The sequence below is a fragment of the Lepidothrix coronata genome, unplaced genomic scaffold (assembly GCF_001604755.1).
Source record: "Lepidothrix coronata isolate B3197 unplaced genomic scaffold, Lepidothrix_coronata-1.0 Scaffold8, whole genome shotgun sequence".
In the NCBI taxonomy this organism is placed as follows: domain Eukaryota; kingdom Metazoa; phylum Chordata; class Aves; order Passeriformes; family Pipridae; genus Lepidothrix; species Lepidothrix coronata.
The window spans coordinates 381,903-405,225 of NW_016690188.1; the positions used below are offsets into that span (position 1 = coordinate 381,903).

Sequence of the window (23,323 nt, forward strand, 5' to 3'; positions counted from 1 at the left end):
TATACATATTTTATGTATCAGGCTAGGTACTTAAATTTCAAGGGTTTGTTTCTACCAGCAAAAATGAAAAAAATCATGCTGCCTTAGCTTAGTAGTATGTAGTGATTATAAGCAAATTGACAATGGTCTGGTGCTTAGATGATGCAGTCTTAAATATTGCACTTTTGCCTGAGTCTTATGAACACTAAAGTCATAAAAATTAGAAAATTGGTGTGATTTTAACTTGTGTAAGAAGAAATCGAAGAACCTAAATTCTGCCTAAATCCTTGTTATTCATCTGTGTTAGGGTCAGGTACTTGTGAAAGAGCAGTGGGACCTTTACAATACATCTTTCCAGCCCCCAGCATCTCAAACTATTTTATTCCCCAGTGATCAGATGAGGAGTGACTGGGGGTGCACACTCTCATGATTTTTATTAGCATTAGCATGTTGAACTGAGGCAACTAGACTGGCCACATTAACAGATTACCCTCTTTGATACAAAACAGAAAGGGGCAAACATACAAAACAGTAATATGAAATCGCCACGTGGAGATAAAATGCCCTCCATTAGGGCATTTTATCAGTGAATTCTCATCAAGGCAGCTGGTAGATGACCTGATGCAGACATTTGAATATAAAATTCTCTAGTTTAGTCAGACCTTCATTTTTAAAAAGTACCACACTGGCTTGCATTTCTTCTTGTAACGCACAAGATGTGTCTTAAAAAGTGCATCTGAGAGCAGAGCAGCCACACAGAGATCCACACACAGGGGACAGGCACGTGAGGTGGTGCCAGTGGTCTGTGCTGGTGGAACTTGAGCCAGCAGTCCTCTGGCTCAGGCATCATCTTTGAAATCCTGAAGAGACTACATGTCTTTGAACACAGTTTAATACATTTCCCTCTTCCTCAAACAGAGATTTTGTTTTTTCCTTCATTTCACTTCACTATTTTCAGCATAAGCACTTCAGTAATAAATGTGTTACATTACCTCTACTTGAAGTAGAGCCCTTTCTCTGTTGGTTCCTTATCTGGGTGCTGGTACAGAAGTTTTAGTTATTTTTTATTATCTTTTTGCTGAAAAGTTGAGCCTTTTTAGTGATGTGCATGAACTAGTTAAGAAATTGCATTTCAAATGAAAAATGAGCTTCCTAGAAGGATAGGACAAACCTCCTTATCCAAAAGAAACTGGAGCATTACAGTCACCTAACAGGAGTTTTTATTTGAAAAAGTCACCTTTAAAATGGTGGCACAGGCTTTCAGAGTTGTTTCTTCTTCAATGAAATAGATACTTGTGTCCTGTACATGCGGAAGTACCCAGTGATGGTACTGTTTGGAAAGAAGAACAGGGAAGATATTTCGACTTCCCTTTCTTTGTAACAGTCTCTCCTGTGAGTTAATATCATTACAGTACAGCCAAGGCGTGGACCAGAGTTTTCAAACTGGCCGGTGTTACATGTGCATGAATAATCTTTGGTGCAGCTGTTCCCCAGCCAGCCAGTGTCCACGTGGGGATTTCACATTACTGTTTTGTATGTTTGTCCTTGTCTGTTTTGTACATTATGTTCTGGTTCAAAGAATGTCAGTTCTTTGGGACAAATGCTTTCATGCCTATCAGTACAGAGTCTAACACAGTTCGATTCTGGCTCACAACTGGGGTTCTTTGCTCTATTGTGATATAAATAATTAGCTTAATGCTTAACGAACCTGTGGGAGAAAGATATCTTTGTTAATTATTCAATAGCCGTATCTCTTCAAAAAAGATGAAGTTGGTAAAGCTCCCAGTGAATATCTGAAACTCCCAACAAGGTTTGTGGTAATAATGAAGTAGAACAGAGCCAACATACCATACCTGTTGAAGGTGGGCAGGAAAAAAATAGCAGTCATCTTTTACCCACTGCCCAGAAAGTGGCAGGAAAGTGAGGTTGTTTTTGAAACAACAGAGCATCAAAATGGAGAAGAAGCAAATTTACTTTGCAGTCCTCCTTTAAAGGCTGTCTAATTCTTAATGCAGTTCTATATTCAGGACATAACTGTCCTTTCATTAGATAAAAATATAGATGATCGTTGCCAGCATTCAGAAATAATGTCAGAGCTGATTTATAAGCATCACAGATTTCTCCATCAGAAATTAGCTAAAATGGGTACAAAATTCCTTTTAATTATTGCTCTTGGAAAAGGTCTGCAGCTTGGATTTGTAACTGTTCAGCCACATTTGACTCATTTTTCGGTATTTTCTTCTTTAGCCCTTTTTTTTCTGAGCTGTCTGAAAACTCCTTCAATTCCATAGGGAAGACTTCAAAAGTGAAGGGGAAAGTTGGCTGGCTGTTTGTAAGCAAGCTATATAAGCAAGCTATCTGCAGTGATTTTTAGCTTTAAAGGGTATTGAGCAACATCCAACACATGATTTTGAGCTTATCCTTAGGAAATATTCTACAGTTTCACGCTGTGTCAAAGCTACATAGTGTATAGGTATTGTACAAGTACTTGGCACAGATGTAGATAGGCTTGGTCTGTGAGACACTGAGCTCAGTTTTGCCTTAAGGGATATGCACCCACAATATCCATAAACTTCAGTGAATGCCCTGGGGAACTTAGACAGGCCCAACAGTTTCGAGTGTGAACATGCATTTTTAAAATTTTAAATTTTTAAAATCCTGTGTATAATTTTGAACCTTAAGGGTTTTATATTTTCTTTGTGCTGTAACATGAAGATTTTTTCATTTTATTCTTGGCTTATCTGCTAAAGATACAGAGGCACTTACGTATCTCTGTGGCATTCAAGCCTGTGTTTAGGTACTGGAGATTCAGTTGAGGTTTTTGTGAATTTGACAGAAGGGGCTCATGTTGTCCTATACTACTTTTTTTTTAATTTACCATAGAATAAAGTCATAACACAGACATCGTTGTGGATTGATTTCAAACATTGCGATTTAAATCATTGATTTTAATTATGGTTTGTCTAAGAAACCAGGAAGCCTTGATTAGATTGACTGATTGTAACCTTGGTTTACATTTAGATTTTTAATTATAAAATACTAATTGATAAACATGAGGAAACTTCATATCTGTACACACATAAATTAATATAGCTCTGCATAAATTCATCATATTGTTTAACATCTGTATTTTCCCCTAACAACTACTTTTGCTCATGATTTATATCAAGTTGTATTTGAATGAAAGTTGAAATTTTATTTAGAACGCATAATGTATGATTGTGGATTTTTTTAAATTTCAGAAACTGTCTGACATCTGCTAGACACATGAAGAACATAAATTAATTAAAATATAATTTAATTCTGAAACTGATGATTTTTCAAGGTTCTGTAGCTTATAGAACTATTTCCTTAGAATCACCATGTCCTTAAAAATTTGAATAGTGGTAGATCTTATCATACCTGATTTTTCTCAGAGATAGGAAAAGGAAGTTTTTTTCATCAGGTGATGAAAGCAAGTTTATTCTCTGTGTTTTCAGAGACCATTTGGATTTTTAACTTTGATTTAATTAAAATTAAGATTTTAAATTCTGATTTTAGATTAAATCCTTTCTTTTTTTCAGTATCACTATTTAATTCTCCTTACTTTAATCTAAATTTGATTGTAATAGCCTTGCAGGGCAACTACATTTATGATTTAATATCTTGAGCTTACAGTGGTTCTAAAATTTTACTGTGACCCCCTTTTTAAGAATAAAAGAAGCAAATCAACATGCATGACGTGATATAAAGTTCAGAGAAATGATGCAAACCCAAGCACAGTTCCTTTCTGGCAAAAGCCATTATATTGTGCCTAAGAATATGCAGCTCTTCCAATGACACTGGGATATTTGTATGATTGTTCCAAGATGAATTATTCTTTTGAAGAATGTCTGCAATTTTTGAGGCATTTTCATCATTTGAATTGCTTTCTTGGATTAATTTTAGTCTTCGCTTATGTTTCCTAAAAATGGCTAAATTACTCAAGTGGCCTCCATTTGCTCAGTTATTCTTTACTTTACAAGGACTGGTATCTTCACTGCTGCTTTATAAATTGCCTTAGATCCTTCTCTGGAGGTGTAGCAGCTTCGTTAAAGACTAACTTCTGGGTGATAGAGCAGCAACTGTATTGAGAATATAGTTGTGGCAGGGCAGGAAGTTTCTGATTTACAAGTCTTCTTTCAGAAAATTCCTTCTCAAAAATTACTGGGTTTCAGGAAGGTATTTTCAGCCCAGTTTGCCCGTTTCTTTCGTTTGCTTTTGTGCTACATGTAAATTGGGCAGAAACAATTGTGAATAGACCACACAAGTGTACTAAATAAGTATCGGTTCTTGTTTGTCCAAGTGTAACCTCAGCTTGAACTTGGAAATCAAAACATGCCAGTCTCTTTAGCTTTTACCAGAGGAGTGCTAATCAAAAGCTAATTCCAAAGAAAGTTCTGGGGGAGGTGCAAGGAATAGGTCAGTAAATGGGTGGTACATGAGGAGGCATCAGTGGCTTGGAAAACAGAACTAGAGGGGAGATCACGAGAGATAAGAGTATCTGGGAATTGTCATGTCCAGAAAGCCTGCCAGGTAGTAAGTCAGGAATCAGAGGTCACTTAAAAAGAATGTGAAAAGTGAATTAGCTGTTAGCTAGACCTTAGTTTGCCATGGGTTATCGGGGGCATAAAAACCTTCCTAAAAGTTGTCATAAGTTTCATTCCTATTTTTGGAGGGTTGTACCCTGTTGGAATTGCTTATTTGCCAAGAGTAACAATTGAAAATTATCCAAAATAGTCTGCAGATGAAGAGACACAATGTGCTGCCCATGAGCTGGGTATTAAACAATAAGCTCTGAGGTAACGGAGTAATTCCCTTGGGGTACTGTGAGTTGGAATCATGACTTTGAATTCAGCTGGAATTACCTGAGTACTGAAGTGTGGTAAAAGAACTGACAGGGTAACAGCTTAGATGTACCTGGTCATTGTTTATCCTTCAGAGTAGTTTTACAGCTGAGGATCTGCACGTGCTAAGCTGGGAAAATACTCCAAAATTTCATCTTCCTTTTATAGGACAATTAAAAGCTCTTCTCTTAGATAGTTTGTAGCACATTTGCTCTTTCTTCCTCCTCTTGTTTAATTCACCATTTTGTTTTCCTGTATGAAAGACTGGGTTGAAGAAGGGACTGGGGTTAATGTTATGGAAGAAGGCCACCTTGGTGGTTTGTTTCTTGCAGGGACAGTTTGAAAGAGTAAGAGGTTAAAAGGTCAATTGGTTTGGCCTCCTTTGGGAAGGAGGTGTAGGAAGATGTGGAAATAAGGGAAATATCCTTTCCTTTTCCTGTGTAGAAGACTAACACAAATGCTTACATCAATACTGAGGGGAAAAATGAAAAACTCCTCTGATAAAATTATGTCACGTTACAAAACTGAAGTTGGGGAAAAGCATTCATCTTTCTGAATCACTTTAAATTAAATCAGATGATGAAAGAGCAATTTACACAAATCACAGAATCACAGAATCTGTTAAGTTGGAAAATACCTCTGAGATCATCGAGTCCAACCTGTGACCCAACACCACCATATCAACCAGACCATGGCACTGAGTGCCATGTCCAGTCTTTCCTTAAACACCACCAGAGACAGTGACTCCACTGCTTCCCTGGGCAGACCATTCCGAAATGTAATCACCCTTTCTGTGAAAAAATTCTTCCTAATGTGCAAACTAACTCCCCCTCCAGCATAGCTTAGATCATCAGCAAAGATATTAAATAGAACTGGGCCCAACACTGAACCCTGAGGGACACCACTAGTGACTGGTCTAATGATACATCCAAGACGTATATTGCCTGATATATTAGCCTGTTTCTTAAAAAGGCAAGTCAAGGGCACTCAGGTGGCTACAGGAACCTGTATTGCAAGCACAGGTTGCCAGTTCATGCCATTGTGATTTCTTTCCATATTTAATCAACTAAAATAATTTTATTTTCTTTAACAATTTGTTTTAAAAATATCAGTTTTTCCCAACTTGCCATTTATAATAAACTGTCAAAGCTATACTCCATTTCCCATGGGAAATTTATTTCCCTCCATTGTATGCACCCAGCCTCTTATTGTTAGATTTCATGAGTACAAGGCTGCTCGCATGGGTTTGTTTTGCCTTCAGCAAAAGGGTTGTAGTGAATTTGTCTGAAAAACATTTCCCATCCTTGCACTGGCAAAGAGGAGGGGGTTGGCAGCAGATTTATTGAGTTACATACTCAGATTTAAATCCTGCATGTAAAATTCCCAATATATGTGTGTCCTTCTCTGATTTCCAGAACTCATCACTGTCCTGATGTCTAAATGGTTATGCTTTAAACTTTGAAAACATTTATCATACTGTAAACGTAGTGAGTTTGTATTTTTAGCTTTGACAGAAATATCTTGATGATCTGGAAAAGCCTGCATGATATCATCAAACCTTTTAATTTTAAAACAAGGCTTTAGAAGGCATTGCCTGATCTGTGGTTAAAGGGTGACTGAGGAAAAACTCTGGTCTTCCTACCGCTGTGAGAAATTATAATTGCACAACCTTCAAATTGCCACAGAAGAATTACTGGGATATAAGTTGTTTTTCAAGGTGATTAGGAGCTATTTATAATTAGAGATTTCTTGACCTTGACTCCAGTGATAATATTTGCCTCTTTCATCATTTCCAAATCACTTGCTCTAGGTCCAGCCAGGTTTGGCAATGTACTTATGTATAACTCTAATGAAAACTTGTCGTTCCTTTTAAAAATTAAAATAATAATAAAAATCCCCCCCAATTCTGCCCTGCTTTACCTGTTTCAGAGCAGAAGCCTAGTGGTGTTATCTTTATAAAATTAATGTATTTGTGTTTTATAGGGAGGGGAAATAGTTACAAAAGGAGTGTAATGAGTACAAAATACCAGTGACTCGTAGGGGTTGTGGCAGCTTCAACCTTTATCTAGACATGTGCTACTAATGGTCATGAGGATTGCAAGGAACTTTTTGGTGACTCAATTATTCATCATTAAGTCAGACTGCTATTAGCTCTGTTCACAGGGCTAAGCCTGCGTGGAGCAGAGTTGGTGAAATCATTCACGTGACTTTGCATAACCATGTTCGTTAGGACAAAACAGGTAGAGGTGATTTCTCTTTCATAAATTATATGGGGTGAGCAGAGAATATGGGATAAAGATACATTTGCTATTAAATTTTGAAAAACTATCCAAATGGGAGCGGGTAAAACCCTATGCTGTGTGCTGAGGGTTAATCCAGCTGTGTCAGCTCTGAGCCCACCTGTGCACTATTGGCTGAGAGCAGGGGAGGGAGGCAAAGGCAGACAATCCACTGCTTAATTTAGACAGTGACGAATGGGTTGCTGTGCAGGATGCTTCACTCCTGGATGTCTGGGGTGATGCAGATGCTAAAAAGGGAAACCCATTTTCTCATATCTTTACAAACAAGGTGTCATGGGTGGCAGCTCGCCCTGGCCTGCATCTTTTTAGTGAGGCCACTTAAGGTGCTTGGAGGGTGGCAATCTTAATCATTCATCATATTATAGTGCCGTACCCGGTCCCCCTACTTTTCCATGCTTTTGGGCTGGCTGATTCCACACCACAGCCATTTTGTCCAGGCATTTGCTTTTGTACCTGGACACATCAAATATGACAGAGATATAAGTGCATAGAGGAGCTGTGCTGCTCACTCTGCATTTTAACCAGTACTCTGCACTTTCCACCTCCTCCTCTTCGTTATCTCGGCACAGCTGAATACAGGGATTTGCAGGGAATGGGAGTAGGGAAGAATCCAGTTTATATGGCAAAAAGAAAACATAAGAAAGCTCAGGGTCAAGGGGTGCAGTCTGTTAGACCCAGTTATGGCACCAGAGAGAACCATGGTGGGAACCATTGTACAAAATTTCAGGACGGGTTTTCAGATTTTTTTAGTCTGCTCTGGCATATGGTTGGGGACCACTATTTTTACCTCATGGCCTTTTTATTTGCAGCATGTGCTGGTTATAGGTTAGACTGATGCAGATTGTGCTGAATGTGATACTGAGATCCTGCCTGCATGCACTGTGTGCTGATGACATCCAGCCAAAGGCTTAAATGTGCCTCATGCAGGCCTGAGATCATAATAGCATTTATTTGTAGAATTTGGATGAACAAATGGTCTTTTCTTAGCCCAGCCCAGCCCTATTTCCTTTCTATTTTAGGAGATAATGATAATTGCTAGCTTTTCATGTATATACCCAACAGTTTTGCCAGAATTAAGATCAGGTTTATTTAAAAGCCATCTCAGCCTAATACGACAGAAATGGGCTATTAGTTTACTTTGATTCTAGACATTCAATGTGTCTGTCATATTAGCAGAATGGAAATTATGTTAATTTTCTTTTGCAAAACACTTCAAGGAACCCAGAAAGAGTAAGTAGATGTCATTGTTGCTAAAGAATAATAAAAGGATGTTACCAAACCCTTGTATTAAACATGAGCACAAGATTAAGTCTGGTGCTCAGACTTACTGTGCCTTTGGCTTACAAAGAAGCAATTAAGCAAAGGTACTTCATAGGTCCCTACTTCCTCCATGTAAATGGTTTTGGCATCACTAAAGATCAAGATACTGGACTAGGTAGACCTTTTGCGTAAGGCAGTTTTTCTATTCTCACTGCCTCAGAAATTCAGTTAGAAACAAAATGAAGTGCTTTAAAAATCTCTTTATTGATTCCATTTCTGAGAAATTTCAGCTTCACGGAAGCTTTTTGGATAAAAATGAAAAAAAGCATGGACAATACAGCAGATTTTTTGAGGGAATATGTAACAGGGAGTGTATCACAGTTTGGCAGGACCCCAGGTCAGGGCTGTGGAAGCTGGCATACTAGGAAAAAGCACTAGTGCTTGGAAGCTGAGAAATGGGTGCTGTTTTTAAAACTGCAGTTCAGCACCCCCTGAGACTGAGAAAAGATCTCATTTGTTGTCACAGTTGAAGACACGGTGCATGCTTTAGATTTAGCATAAGAAAATGTGGGCTGGAATGGACCTTGAGAGGTCATGTAGTATCCTCCCAAAACCAAAGCCAAGAGCAGTGTACCAAAGCCACCCTGACACGTGTTTGTCCCTTCCTCACCCCTATGCTGGAAATTCCAGAGCCTCCCTTAGTGACCTGTTCCAGCCTTTGCTGTCATTACAGGATGGCATGGAGCCTTGAGCTGTCACGGCAGAGCAGAGGGATCCATTACATGGTGTCACTCCTTGTCATTTCATGATTTCAATTTGTAACATATGTCCTCTAGAGAAAAGTCCTGGTATTAGGACCTCTCAGGGTTGCTTTTCAAGTCCAAGTCATGTCAACAAGTCTGTGACTTGCATTTTATCACGAGATACCACGGTGCTTAGTCCCCTTCCCTTCTTTTTTTAAGGGATTTGAGAAGAAAAAAAATGCTGATAGAAAGAGGGACATGCTGCAAATGATGACCTGGATAGCAGGAATGTGCAGCAAATATTTGGGGCTCTCTTGGCCCATTATCCAACAAACAAAAGTCAGGCCCTGTAGTCAAAAGGACTGACTCTCCTCTCTTTACAAGTTGTGATAATAAAAAAAAAAAACTTAGACTTGCCCTTTTTCAAGGCATGGAGTTGCCTGGGCCATAAATCCATGAGGAGATGAAGGTTTTCAGGCTGTACCTGTTCAGTCAGCTTGAGCCAGTGGAGTCAGGATGATCTTTTCCCTCCTGCCTGGGCTTTAAAGGTTCTGTTCTATTTGTCTCCATTCGTTGCCATTTGTTGATATTTCAGGCATGCAGAATTAACCTTAGATTAACCAAAGGAACACTGACTTTAGGGATAATAAAATATGGAAAATCCCTTGTTCCAGGCTGTCTCCTGTGTGGCTTCCATGTGTGCCTCAGCTGATGGGCATTCCCTTTCTGCTTCACTGGGCTTCCAGGCCTTCCCCTCCCTCAGTCCCTCTGTCCCCTGAGGCTGGGCACAGAAGCTGTAGCACAACCCTTGCAGTTCAGTGCTGTCTGCTACATCAGTCTCTTCCAATCTTACCATGTGCTGGATTGCCGCTTAACAGGAAATCTCTGAGTATTTTACATTTGAGTAGAAAGGAATGGAAGCTTGGGGCTGAGCCAGAGATTTCTCATGTAACATGAGATATTGTGACATCCTCTGGGACAGAGGGCATTCAGTGCTCCTGGCTTCAGGTTTGCATTCTACCATCAGAGTCCTTCAGAATCGCAGTGAAAACTGAGTGTTGACTACCGGGGTAGTACCAAAATTCCTGAACAAGAGTCCTTATGCCTATTAGAGATCATGAGAACTTCAGTTACCCACACCTGCAGGTGGAAGACAATATGCCCTTCCATGCAGCCTTCACTGCTGTCATATGGCTGTCACCCGTGCCTTGGGTCCTCCCTGGAAAAAGGTCTCTCCTCTGTTCCTGGCTGAGATGTGCCACCGCCCCTGAGCTGGGCGGACACGCGGGGCTCTGCTGCCACCACACGGGGACATGCAGCATCCTGGTGGTACTTGCTCGGCCCCCATTCAGCAGTCAGGATCTTGGTAAAAGCAAAATGACAAACAGATTGCTTTAGAAGATAGGAATTTTTTGCAGTAATGATTTTTGTAGTTTGTTCCTAACAAAATCTAAAGTCCGTACAGTGCTTGCCAGGCAGTCTTTGAACCATAAACAGCATGAAAGACAGAAGAGATACTTTCCCTCTTCTACTGAGTATGACTGAATCTTTATACAGAACCTAGGAAGAGTTTGAGGAAAGAAAGATGTACGTTTGCTGTGTAGTTCTCCCCTTTGGTTACCAAGTGTTGTGCTGGGTGGGTGGTTAATGAGGGTTAATGAACCAAGTAGCTGACAACAAATGCATCTGTTTGTTTATTTACAGATTGTGCTGGCTGTGGAAGAGACATAAAAAATGGGCAAGCATTGCTAGCTCTGGATAAGCAGTGGCACCTGGGGTGCTTTAAGTGCAAGGCCTGTGGGAAGGTCCTAACCGGGGAATACATCAGCAAGTGAGTAACCTCTGCACCTCTTCTGAACTTGTGGCACGAGCTGCAAACAAAGAAGAGCTTGCAACAAAGTTCAGCTTTTGGAATCCTGTTTTGACCTTCTTTCCATATGCATCAAAATCTTTGTTTTCAGTGAGAGCTGAGTTGGGAAAGTAAACTACCAAGTGGAACTGAAAGGTGATGCTGAATAATAGCAGTCTGTATTTTAAACCGGTATGAAAGGAGGTATATCTCCATGTTCCTGCAGAGGATTAGGTGGATTGCTGCATATGTTTTCTGTATTCACCAGATAAAGTGTTGTGCCATTTTGCTTTTCAACATGTGATTTTGAGGAAAAAAAGTAGGAACCTGTCCACTTCTTACCTTTGCTAGAAAATAGAGTAACCTTGATGGTGTGATTGACCTGACACTGTATTTCTCGTCTCCATATAAGAAACTAATGAAAGGGGTTTTGAGCAGAAGAAAGTACAGAGAAAGAGAGTGGGGAAAAGTGGTATAATAATAAAATAGAGGGAATGAAGATACAGTCTCTTTCCCCCCCTTCAAGCATATAACAAGAGAAGAAATAAGAAAACAATATATGTTTGACAAACCTGCCATTCAGCTGTGTATACTATTTAATAAAAAGTAGTGTTTGTAATTTCTCAAAAAAAAATTTGGCATCTGAGAAATACTCCTAGGCTGACTAGTGTTTCCACTTTTACTTAATGTTCCATGTTCATACTAAAAAACTACATGACCTTACACTTAAAAGCAGGCTTATAGCCTTGCAAACTACCAAAGATTATTTTTTTTCTGAACAAAAACTACCTGCCTATGATAAAGACTGTGATCTCCTCTCATCCCCACAGACATAGTCCCACTGATTCCCTATAATTGCACCTGTAGGTGTAGAGGGTCTGCTCTAAATAATGAGATTTATTTTAGTGGTTTGTACTGGATGTCTTTTCTTGATGGGAATTTAAGGAATAATTCTAAGAGACACTAGTGAGAAAGATTTTTTTTTTTCTTCTAATACAAACTGTTTCTCTTGAACTCTCTCCATTTGCCTGTTGCTGTGTGTAGGAGTTCCAGACTGAAGACAAAGGAAGAGTGTAAGTTACCCTGTAAGCAGTTTATTAAAAGGTTGTTTGTAATTTGTGGATTTTCTTTTTCAGAGATGGTGCTCCTTATTGTGAAAAGGACTACCAAGTGCTTTTTGGAGTCAAGTGTGAAGCATGTCACCAGTTCATTACTGGGAAAGTCCTAGAGGTAGGTGTTTTGTAAACTAGAGTCTAAGAATTGGGCCATGTCCCATTATGTCCTCATGCAACTGCAGAGAATACAAAAATTCTCATAGGAAAGGTTTTTCAGCTGATTTTAGAGCAAAGTTGCTTATTTTGAGAGTGGTTTAGTTTTGCAGTCATCAGGAAAAGTATGTGATATAGAATTACTTGCACTAGTTTCTGTGGATCTTTGGTTTCTAATTTTTTATTTTCATGGTGATCTGCAAAGTCTGCAGATCAAATTGCACTGCTTTATTCTGTGTCAGATATGATATATTTATAGGAATAATTTGAGAACTGGAAACGTATTTGGCAACCATAAGTAACCTGAAGCTTGCAACATGAAGTTTACACATGATCTGAATGATGAAGAGAAGGTGAGAGGGAGAAATGTGCTGGAGAGGTAAATTATATGTTCAGAAATGAGAAGGCAGAAGCCACCTGAACCACTTCTTTTGTTGACTCTTATTTGGAGTCCTAAATGTTAACTGGCCACCAATGAGATACTCAGAACATGTGTGGACACCTGGTGCATTTGTCACTGCGTGTGACAAACGTGGGTAGAGACCTTTCCCAAATCTTCGTTCACGAAGCCCAGCCATGATGATGATACTAGAAGGAAGTACAGTTCTTTCAGTAGCCAGAGTCTTAGTCTGCCTTCTTTGCAATGTGTATCCAATCCCTTTGGAGACCCATACAGATAATTATTGAGAACAGCCTGAGTTTTCTCTTGAGTAGGAAGACATGTTTCTGGCTTTCTTCTTCTGGTCTGCTACCATCTGTTTATTTATTCCTGTCTGCTGATGATTTTGCAATTTAGTGTTATGTATTGGTGACACCATAGTTGCATTCCAGTGCAGAAAGCACTGCAAGAGAGAAGTAATTGGATTTGTGAGACTGGGAAACATAGAATAATTTAGAAAGAATTCTAAAATTATTTTAAGTGTTTTATTTTAAGATAGGTGCTCTAACCTACAAGCAATGCAACCTATTGAGAGGCATGGAGATGGAAATTATAAAAGAGAATATTATTGGAGTCTGTGGAAAGCTGGGAAAAAATAAGCTATTTCTATCTGGAGCCCTTTGTGTAGTAGATGTGAATATGGCAAGGTTGCACTGGTGTTACTCTTCATAGCATCAGTGAGGAAGAAAGCTAGATCTTTGAGGGGATCATCAGAACTGGATAGATTAAGAATTAAAGGAAAGATTAGTTCAACTGAGCTAGAACTTGGCTGTCCATGATACTCTAAGCTAAAGTTCGGGTTTTCAGAGATATTGTGTCCTGGGCAGAACTTTGATGCAGTCATTTTGGCCCCAATCTTAGTTTCTCACTCCATAGTTCTTACTCTTCTGATGACTGTTTATTAGCAGAAGATGAGACAACATTTTGCTGCAGCAATGAAACATGTCCAACTTCTTGTGTCTCCCTGTTCTAAGAGTCAAAATCAGATAAAAAAAGATAAAGATTTTTCCATTTGACATAGTCCCTGCAGAATCAGAATTTGCTGATGAATTAGAAATAGACCCTTTGAATGATCCTGTCAATAATGGAAACATTATTTCCGGTGGAAACATAGGTTCTGTTTAGACTAGAAATTTTATTTGAATATTTGTGGCTTTCACCGATTATCAGAGACATAACCCAAAATACTGCAGCAGAGGGCAGCAGTGGTTCTCAGTATGTAACTAAGCCCAAACTCCTCTAAGACCTTGCAGCTCTTGAAAGCTGACTGCTGTCTGAAACGTGTAGATTGGCCAAGTCCTTAGAAATTTTCACCAAAAGAATTAGTGCTGTGTGTTCAGGGAGGCTATTCAGACTTTGGCTTAACTGCATTACAGTATGTATTAGCAGCCTGGATAGTCCATGATTAGTGTTCTCCAGGTATCACTAGGGAATGCAGATGCAGGAGAGACATCCAAATACTTTATGTCCTTAAGTGGTGCTTGAAAGTTTAGAAGACAGCTAACATTCAATAATCAGAGGAGTTTATCAGAACTGTAGGCTAGTTTCTTGGCTCATGACTATCAGAGATGCACAGTTCCAAAGGGGCAGGATTAATGCCTCTAAATAGGACTAAAATAAATCAAAACTTAGCATGAGAAAATCCTGTGTCAGCACATGTGTCCCCTTTGGGCAAAAAAAGTTAGTCTAAAGGATGGGGTCAGAGCATGACATAAATCCTCTGGTAATAATGGAGATGAGGGATCAGAAGCAGCCACGGGGCCACAGAAGATAGTTCACAGAACAGGATGCCACAGTTCAGAGAGGGCTGCAGTCCTGTTTGAGGCAGGACAATTAACAATCTCCTTATCCTGTACAGGAAATCACCCACAGCCTTTCAGTGCTCCCGAAGTTTTAATTTAGATGAAGACTGAGAATCCCAGACAGGATTACTGTCTTCCCTCTTTGTTTTCTTTGGCAATGTTCCTTTGGCAAATTTGAGGATTTTTGGTGATTTATATCATGCAGGTTGTCTCTCGTCCTGCTGTTTCCCTATTGGGAAGGAAACCACATTCTAGGTGTGAAGTAGTACATTTATAGGAATTGTCTATGTAGAGGTTATGACTGCCCAGCCCAAGTTATACCTACTAACATGCAGTAAGAAAAAAACTTAAAACACTTTGTATTTTGCCTTTCATAATAAAAATAGTTGTAGTAAATGTCCTGCAGTAAATATATTGATCAGTATATTCAATTTTGTCAATAAAATAATTCATTATATCAGAAGCAGAGTATACTGTCTCATCAAGTTCATCCAAAGAAATGATTAGAAGAGATTGGAGGGAAATATCTGGTACATTGTACAAACTTCCCTCTAATGGATCAGAAGTGATTAGCAGCAAGCATTTGTAGTGCGGCTTTATTTTCTGCTTATTCTTATTACATCTAAGACAGCCTGTAGAAAAACTGAAGGAAAATGAAAGCATGAAACTTAGCTATGGATTCACAGAGGGTGGTGCTGTCTATTTTACTGGTAAAATACTACTTCTTTTTAATTTAAAGAGAAGTTGAGATTTTTGAAACACTTCAGACTTGCATCTCCTGCTCATTTTGTCCCTCAGTATATCTTTAGCACTTCTGAAAAATCAGGCTTTCAGTCTCCTACAATGAGCAGCCAGCAAGAGAGATACACACTCCTGATGTGGACCTAAGAGTCTTCATCTCAGGAGCAGCTGTGCTGTGCCCCTGGTCAGCACCTCAGCAAAGCCTGTCAAAAAGGCCAAGGTTTGGGCTCAAACCTTTAGATTCAAGCCTTGAGAGGATTGACTCCCTCCAGCCACTCTGTAGAGGTGATCCCTCTGCTCAGTTAAGAACTGCATTACTAGAAAGAGGTATTATTATTTTGCTAATATCCACAAATCATGGAAGAATGCTTTTTTTTTTTTCTCTAGGACATAGATCTAACAACTTTCAATAGCCATGAAAATACACAAGAAAAATAACATGTGCATTTGAGTCAGCTCAGATATTTCTGATGTAATACTTGGCACGTAACTTTCTGTGACAAATAGTCATAGACGACAGATAAGAGCATGGCAACACAATAAATGTGGTAAGCGTCCAATGAGAAATAGATATTGCAACTTTCTTGAGCATACTGGATACTTTAATACTTGAGTGTTTCAGGAAATGTTGTCAAGGCAACAGAGATCAGTGTTCTTCCTTGGATTTCTCCATCAGAAAGGAATCTTTAGTTATGAAAAATTACTCATTTCCCATTAACTGGTGAAAAACATTTTTAGCAGGCAGTAATGCATAGTGAGAGTGAGGACTTCTACACATACTTTTCACTAAGCTTTGGCTTTCGTAGCTTCCGGGCTTGCCCTTTGAAAGATGTCTATCTAACCATAATCCTGCAAATTTCTGTGTAGATGTGCAACTCCACAAATCTAAGTAAACTTCAGCGTGTATTTAGCAATTTGAAAGATGTTGGCCTAAATAATTTTTGTCTAATGTAGTTTTCATGCACAATATAACTATTCCTCCAGGGCTTAATTCAAAATAATTTAAATCATTGAAAAGCTTCCCATTGACTTAAAAAAATGGTGGATCATGCCTATATCCATGATTTCATCTTTGTTTATCTAAAGTGTTTTACAAAACTTCTAAGTAGAATTCTTTTAGTTCTGCAGAACAAAGACATGAGGCCAGAAACAGGTAGATGTTTTGCATGAAATCAAATAGAAAATTTGAGAATAAGATTGAGGTCTTACAATTTTCACTTTTTTTTGGCTGTAACTGATATGAACAGGATTTGATCTCATAATCTAGAGACAGAGATGTATATATCTGCTCTCAAATCCCTCAACCATCTTGCTACATTACCCATTTATTTTTATAATACTACCTACTTAATATTAATTGGCAAAGAAAAAGCCATTGCGTAATTTCTCCTAGCTGTTCATAGCTCTAGTTCCTGGTCTGAGGGGCTGCTGCCTGCCCTGGGTTTGCTTCCTGTGCACTGTTGAAACTTGCACCTCACCGTGTAAGCAGTGGCACAGTGCCATTTTCACAGATGGACCTGAAAAGAGAAATGCCAGGGCACCAGGAGGTTCCCTTGATTTCAGCCAGCAAGGTCGAGTTCTATGTTTGTGACACTGTAATTTATGCTGAGCTTCTCCTGATTTTAAAGAGGAGTAGTAATTTAAGATGTGGTACTTAACATGAAGGAGGTTTAGTACTTGTAGATACTGTTACTTTAATTACCAGAATTTTGAGATGCCTCATCTGTGCTGTAACTAACTCTGAAAGATGTCAATTCTGAGACACCTTGACTTCTGAAGTTAGAAGGAAATAACAATAAATGTGGGAGGGAAAAACCAAACAAATGGCAAAAACTGCTACATTTGTCTAAGAAAATTGTATCCATATTTAAGAAGCAAAGCATGTGAGCCAGAAGTGCCTATCAGTTTCTTCAAGTGTTGTTTTCAGAGCTAGATTTAGAAACCTGTGCTGCGAGGGATTCATAGAAGTTTCTGTTTATTCTTACCATGTGAACGAGTCTGTTTCCAAATAAATAAATAAATGGCAGATGGCAGAACAACCTTGCTGGTTCCCATACGAACTGTAAATGATTTATTTGAACCATGCCTGCCTATGTTGTTCAACTGTTGCTTTCTGGCAACACTTACCCATACTAGCAGCTTTGCTCATGTGAGTATTAGCATTCAGATGCTTCAGTTGATTGGCTTTCAAGGAAACTCAGTAGCCTGTATGTTTAAGTCGTCTATTTTAGGAAGACTTAGGCTCATAGCTCACCTTCTTTGCAAAGAGGACAGTATTTAGTTAGGTACCTCAGTACAGTCATGCATCTGGTCTGGGTTCTTAGAACACTTTCTAGATAGAGGAGCTATGCAGAGAATCTCTTAAAACAAACAGAGATTAATTTCAATTCCATTCAGAAAGGTTAAATGAAAGACTAGCATATATTCTTCTGCTGAATGAAGCATTTAGCAAGGCTGTTTTCATAGCAGTTATGCAGGAAGTATCACAAAATATGTCATTTACTGGATTTTAATGATGCAACCTGTACTGGTAATACAGGTTGATGTGAACAAAAATTCTAAACGCTTTTATAAGTGAAGCAATTAATGAACTGAACAAAGACTGTTGATAGGATGGATCCAAACAAGTTTGGTGGTATGTTTAAGCTGTAGTAAAATAATATCCCTGAAGAATGTATTACCATTCTGTTTTCATAGCACTACTGGTTTGGGTGTCTTATAGACTTGGGAGAGACTTTGCTTGCAACCTGTATCTCCTGGTTGTCATCCTCATTGTTATCCATTGTCATCCTCACACACTGTAATAATCCAGGGGGAAAAGCCACAAAGCATATGAGAAGCAGCAGCGGAGCTTAATGCATGTTTTGTTAGTTCTGTGATTTGCTTTGTTTGTGTTTAATTTTACTGCTGTTAGAATAAATGAGAAAACGACCATGTTGCTTGAACATCCCAGGTAAATGATAAGAAAAAGCAGAAGCACGTGCTGTGGTCATTTGCCCTCTTAGTCAGCATTTACTGCAGAGCACAGGGACCTTTTCAATTGTGGAAACTACCTGTGAGAGATCAGATAGGGTCAATGCACAGGGCCCATTGAAAACTCATAAAATGTTCCTAGAGTGTATCTGAAGCGTGATCTCGCTCCAAAATGTGCAAACAGGATATGATACATGTACCAGTGTGAGAAGTGGCCTCAGCACCCTGCCTGCCTTAGTCTGAATTGCGCTAGAATACAATCTCACTGTAACTGTTTCTGACAAAACAATATTAACACTCAGGAGGCTGTATAAATTCTTCAGAAGCTGTGGAAGTAATATTTAATAACTTCTAGAGAAAGAGAGCACTGAGTTCATACTCAGCAGATGCCTCTCCCCAAGGGAAAAATGTTCTAAACTATGTTGACATCAAATAGTGACACACAAAAGTGATGAGAAATGGTCCTGCCCCTGCCTGGGCTGGTGTTCTTCCCCCTTTTCCTTTTTCAGAATGGGATGGCCGAGTTGCTGCCTGAGTGGGTTTAACACGCAGGGAGGGTTATTTGCTTGTTTTGGTGGGTGTGTGCAGGAGAGGCTGAGTGGGAGCAGAGGAGGAGTGAGGCTCAGGACTGGGTGCAGCTACAGGCACTTCTCTGTGAGCTGGTTCGGTGAGCACGCACACCAGCTGCACCGCGCTCTGCTGGGGCTCGACTCTGAACGGAGGTGGAGGAATTCTGCCCACTGGGCTGAGGAGGGAATGGACTTGGATTGAAAAATTATTGTCAGAAGGTAAACGCCTTCCTGTGAAATTGGATACAAACTGGAAGGGGTCATGGCTTTCTGGGGGGAGGAGAGGGGAGTGCAGCTTTGTGATGTGACTGAATAGCAGCCAGTGGGATCATAATAGGGTACTTGTACTTTTGTTCCTGTGCACCAGAAGGATTTTTTTAAAATTAGATAAAGAGAGTGCGGCTTATATGTTTTTTAAATATCAGGAAGAGAGGAGAAAAGCACAGAGCTTGGGACGTTTCTGATTGCAACTGATTGCTGGTGTATGGAGAAACAACACGATCCTCTCTCTTAAAGAATTCTTGATATAGTTTCCTGGCTTTTTTAATCACTTTGCAGACCTGTTGCATAAAAATTAGGTTAGTGTATGTTTCCAGTTTCCCTGCCTGTTTGCTGAGAAGGGTGTTTTATCAGTCAATGTAGAAAGCTGATTTTTTGGTTTTTTTTTATCTGATGTGGGGTTTGTTTGCATAAAAATGGGGAAATGTTTAATAATAACTCAGGTATGGGTGAGTGGTTCAGGCAGGTTGTCTGTGTAGCTGAGTAGCAGCATAGATTTAACTTCATTTTAGACTACCCTTTCCTGATGAAAAATATGCTACTGTAATTGCCAAGAACACCACACCATGCACAGGATCAAAAATCTAGAATAAATATACTTCCAGAAAAATAACGTAAGTCACTTGATATAAAAATCTAACAGGATTTTTTTGTGATTTTTCCCCTCCACCTCCATCAAAACATTGTATTTGGCAGGAGAGGTATCTGTAGTTGGGAAAGACCTCATATATACAGATGACAAAAGAGTATCTGAAGTTGACAGAGCCCTAACAGAAGTTTAGTTGCTATGGCAGCATAATCACAAGGCATTAACTTCTCAGCAGTGGTTTGGAAACCATCCTTCAGTCAATTTGAACATCAGTAGAAAGGGGAGGAATGTTAAGAGGATGTAGAGATGGTGAATAATAAGAGCAGGTTGTAACAAGTAATTTGAAAAAATAACCTATTAAAGCTTCCTTATTGCCACAAAGGGATTTGTGAAATCTTGCAGGTGCTTATAAAATTATCCCTTATCTCTATAAATTGCTTTTGTGACCACAGTGTTGCTGATTATGATCTGTATTTCCTAGCAAAGCATCATTAGTGTCTACCTTTCTGATTTATATATTCTCTGGTGTGTTTCTTGCACTAAACATTACTGAAAAACTTCAGCAGATTGATCAAAATTCTTTAAAAATTACATTTCAGTAGCGTCATTTATAGTAGCATAAAGTTTCTTGCCACCATAAACAGCATTTGTGATATATAACCATTGCATATATTCCAGTAACACACAACAGACACTTGAAACAAGTAGCTTTATCATGTCTTAAAGTTGCACAGAACATATACCAGTTTTTAGAAGAGTAACTTACCTGGATGAATTTATTGTTCATGTTACGTAGCTGTATTAAGAGTTGCTTGGTTGTCACTGCAGAACACATCTTGTTCTGCTCTTGGATCAGACTACTTCAGGGAAAATATAATACTCTATTTTTATTTAGTAGTCCACATTGCTTCGCTGCCCATCTTCTAAAACTTTGCATTGTGCTGGTGCTACCTGCCACAATCACCCACAACAGAGATATAAAACTAATAATGATCCCTGCACCAAAGAATTTAGACTAAAACCAGAATTTTCTCCAGCATCATAGTCTCACTGGCAGTTGGGATGTGGTGATGGGGGAATGTGACATTGCACTCTGCAGCAATGTAAAATTATTTCAGCCAGTTACCTTTCGTTCTTTTTGCAGGATTGTGATTTGTCATTTTTAAGTCCTGCTTTAAGTTTTCCTATGAGTGAAGAGTTTGCGACTGACTTTTAGAAGACCAGGATAGGACTTAGACTATCTCCCATGAAAAGTAATTGTAGGGAAGAATGCAGCAATAACATGTTTGAAACTTGAGAAGTGGAGAAGAGCCTGTTGGGGCAAGTCTGTAGCTGTCACCTGCTTGTAACAGGCTACATCCTGGTATTGTGCCCAGCGTGCGCTCTGTGAGGAGTCAGTCCCTTCCCTCTTTTATCTGCTTCGTTAGGGTGCTTTCCTGGGGAAGAAAACAAAAACAAAAAAAAGAAAGAAAAACAAATACAAACCCCAAAGATATGTTTGGAATCTGCAGGGACTTTGAAGTCCACAGAATTAACACCTGTCTTTGCTGACCAGGTGTTTTACAGATGAAGAAATACAATCAAATGAGTATTTTATGGGTGATTAAATGTTTGAAATGACCACCTGGAGCACAAGGTGGGTAGATTTTAATTACTTGTTCATGCTACATTAGAAGATCATCCAGGTCTAATAGTTCTTTGGATAGATACCTGGGATGAATGACATTTATTACAAAGCCCTCTTTTTAAGAGGGAAAAATAGCACACAGCAAGAGATGCACCTTTTCGTCACCAGTAACACAGTAACTCCAGCATTTAAACTGTCTGTGAAATTAGCCTGGGATTTTTTGTGGTTTGCAGAGGTCACTGAAATGAGTGTCATAAATCATTTGAATATAAGTTAAAATGGTAAGAAATTGAGTTTTACAAGTAGGATTTGGAGAGAGATTTTTTTTTTATGCATGAAGATGGATTTACTGTTGCTTAGAGTACTACTTTAGAATAGTACTTTACTTCTGTAGAGTAGTTGCATCTTGGCTGGAAAATGCTTTTTTTCCTAGCAATGAGGAGAGTAAAAACTGAGGCAGTAAAAAACTTTAAGAAGATATATCTCACCATCACTCTTGAACTACTGCTCCTTAGGCAAAATCATGGAGACCCTTTACTCAGTTGAAAACCAAATGGCACCAAATATTGTTATATATCCATTTTTGCTTTATGTCCATCAGCTCTTTCCTGGTCATCACTACAGTAATAATGTTGGAATAGTTTTTTTCTGTGGTAACTAGAAATCTTGATTTTTATATGGAGCTGAAGAAGACAGAATAGGGAGAAAAATCCCTGGGTCTTGGCTCTGAAGAACATACTCTGATGGGATATTCATGCTAGCAAGGATTCAAAAATGTACTTGTGTAGTTTTGCAGCCGTAATGGGAAATCACGTGTATCAGCAATTAGAAGACTGACAAATAGGACAAAAAAAAGGACTTCTGCCAAAAAGAAAAGACTCTGCTTTTAGTATAGCATGTGTTGGTGGTCTGATATGTATTCAAAGTTGTTCTGTTTGAAAAAGAAGCAAGTATTTTTCTGCACTACCTATCCACTGGTTACCTTGATGACCTTTGTTTTTTCCATTTAGATTTAGTGTAACGTAAACTCTTCGGCCAGAATTACAAAATGAGGATTCCTGAGCAGTGTCTGGATGTAGTCAAATCCAGGCTCATAACTGACTCTGGAGTGACTGGGAAGAAAAATATTTAAAGAAAATCTGTCCCTTTCCTAGGTTGTCATCTGCTGTTTGTTGTGACCTGTTGTTGGAAGAGGTTTCCAAAGGTAGCAGGTAGCACTGCAATTAATTAGGGATAAAACTTGTCCTGTAGACTTTTTAAAGCATTACCAGAGCAGACTACTTAGAATAGGATCAGTTTGCTACAAGGGCTCTAGTCACTAATGGGAAAAATATCCCCTGCCCAATTCACACATAAGATGTTCCCCTGTTAGAATAATCTGTGAGTCTACCATGTACAAACTAGCATAAATTGAGTGTTGCATGTCTACTTTGTTTCTTACAGGCTACTTTTGTTTTCTGTTCTCCGGTTATTTGCTGTGGATGTACTGTGTCTGACCTCATGCTTAGTTCCTTTCTCCCCTCCTTTGGCCCTTGCAACTTTTATTTCTCTGTTGTTTTTGGGACACTCCCTCTGAAGTGAGTGCAGATATCAAAATGGAGCCCAAACTTTGCTAAATTGCATGCCAAGTCTTGCACAGATCCTGAAACATCCCTCTGACAGACAAGTGGAAAGACAATTCTGCGTTAGATGAACAAGAAAATTGGCAACAGTTGTTTAGATCTAGTGCTGTGCTACATGGAGGTCTAGCCGGGCTGGGAGTCTAAGAATTTGAGTTCTCTGCTTGGCTCTGCTGCAAGCATTAGTTTGATTCAGAGTGAGTTGCTTAATCCCCAAGGTCTCACTTGCTTAACCAATTAGAAAGTGCTTTGCACTTTCCCACTCAATTGGTTAGCAAGAGTTTTGTCTAGTGTCACATTGGGCTCTTTTCCCAACCTTCCCCATACCACAGAGCCCTGTCACAGTGCTGGGCTATCAGGGTCAGTAGCAATTTTGGTGCTAATATAGCATATCCAACCCCAGAACTTCTGGCCCTGCACT

General features: G+C 39.2%; 1 protein-coding gene across 14 annotated transcripts in view; it reads left to right on the forward strand.

Annotated features, from left to right (window-relative positions):
• Positions 1–23,323, forward strand: part of ABLIM1 (actin binding LIM protein 1) — a 146,462-nt gene that overhangs the window by 64,557 nt on the left and 58,582 nt on the right. For all 14 annotated transcript variants that reach the window (XM_017803807.1, XM_017803819.1, XM_017803747.1 and 11 more), the window contains exons 5-6: positions 10,852–10,978; positions 12,133–12,226. In XM_017803807.1, coding sequence (XP_017659296.1) covers positions 10,852–10,978; positions 12,133–12,226 — 221 coding nt within the window. The remainder of the gene's footprint in view (positions 1–10,851; positions 10,979–12,132; positions 12,227–23,323) is intronic.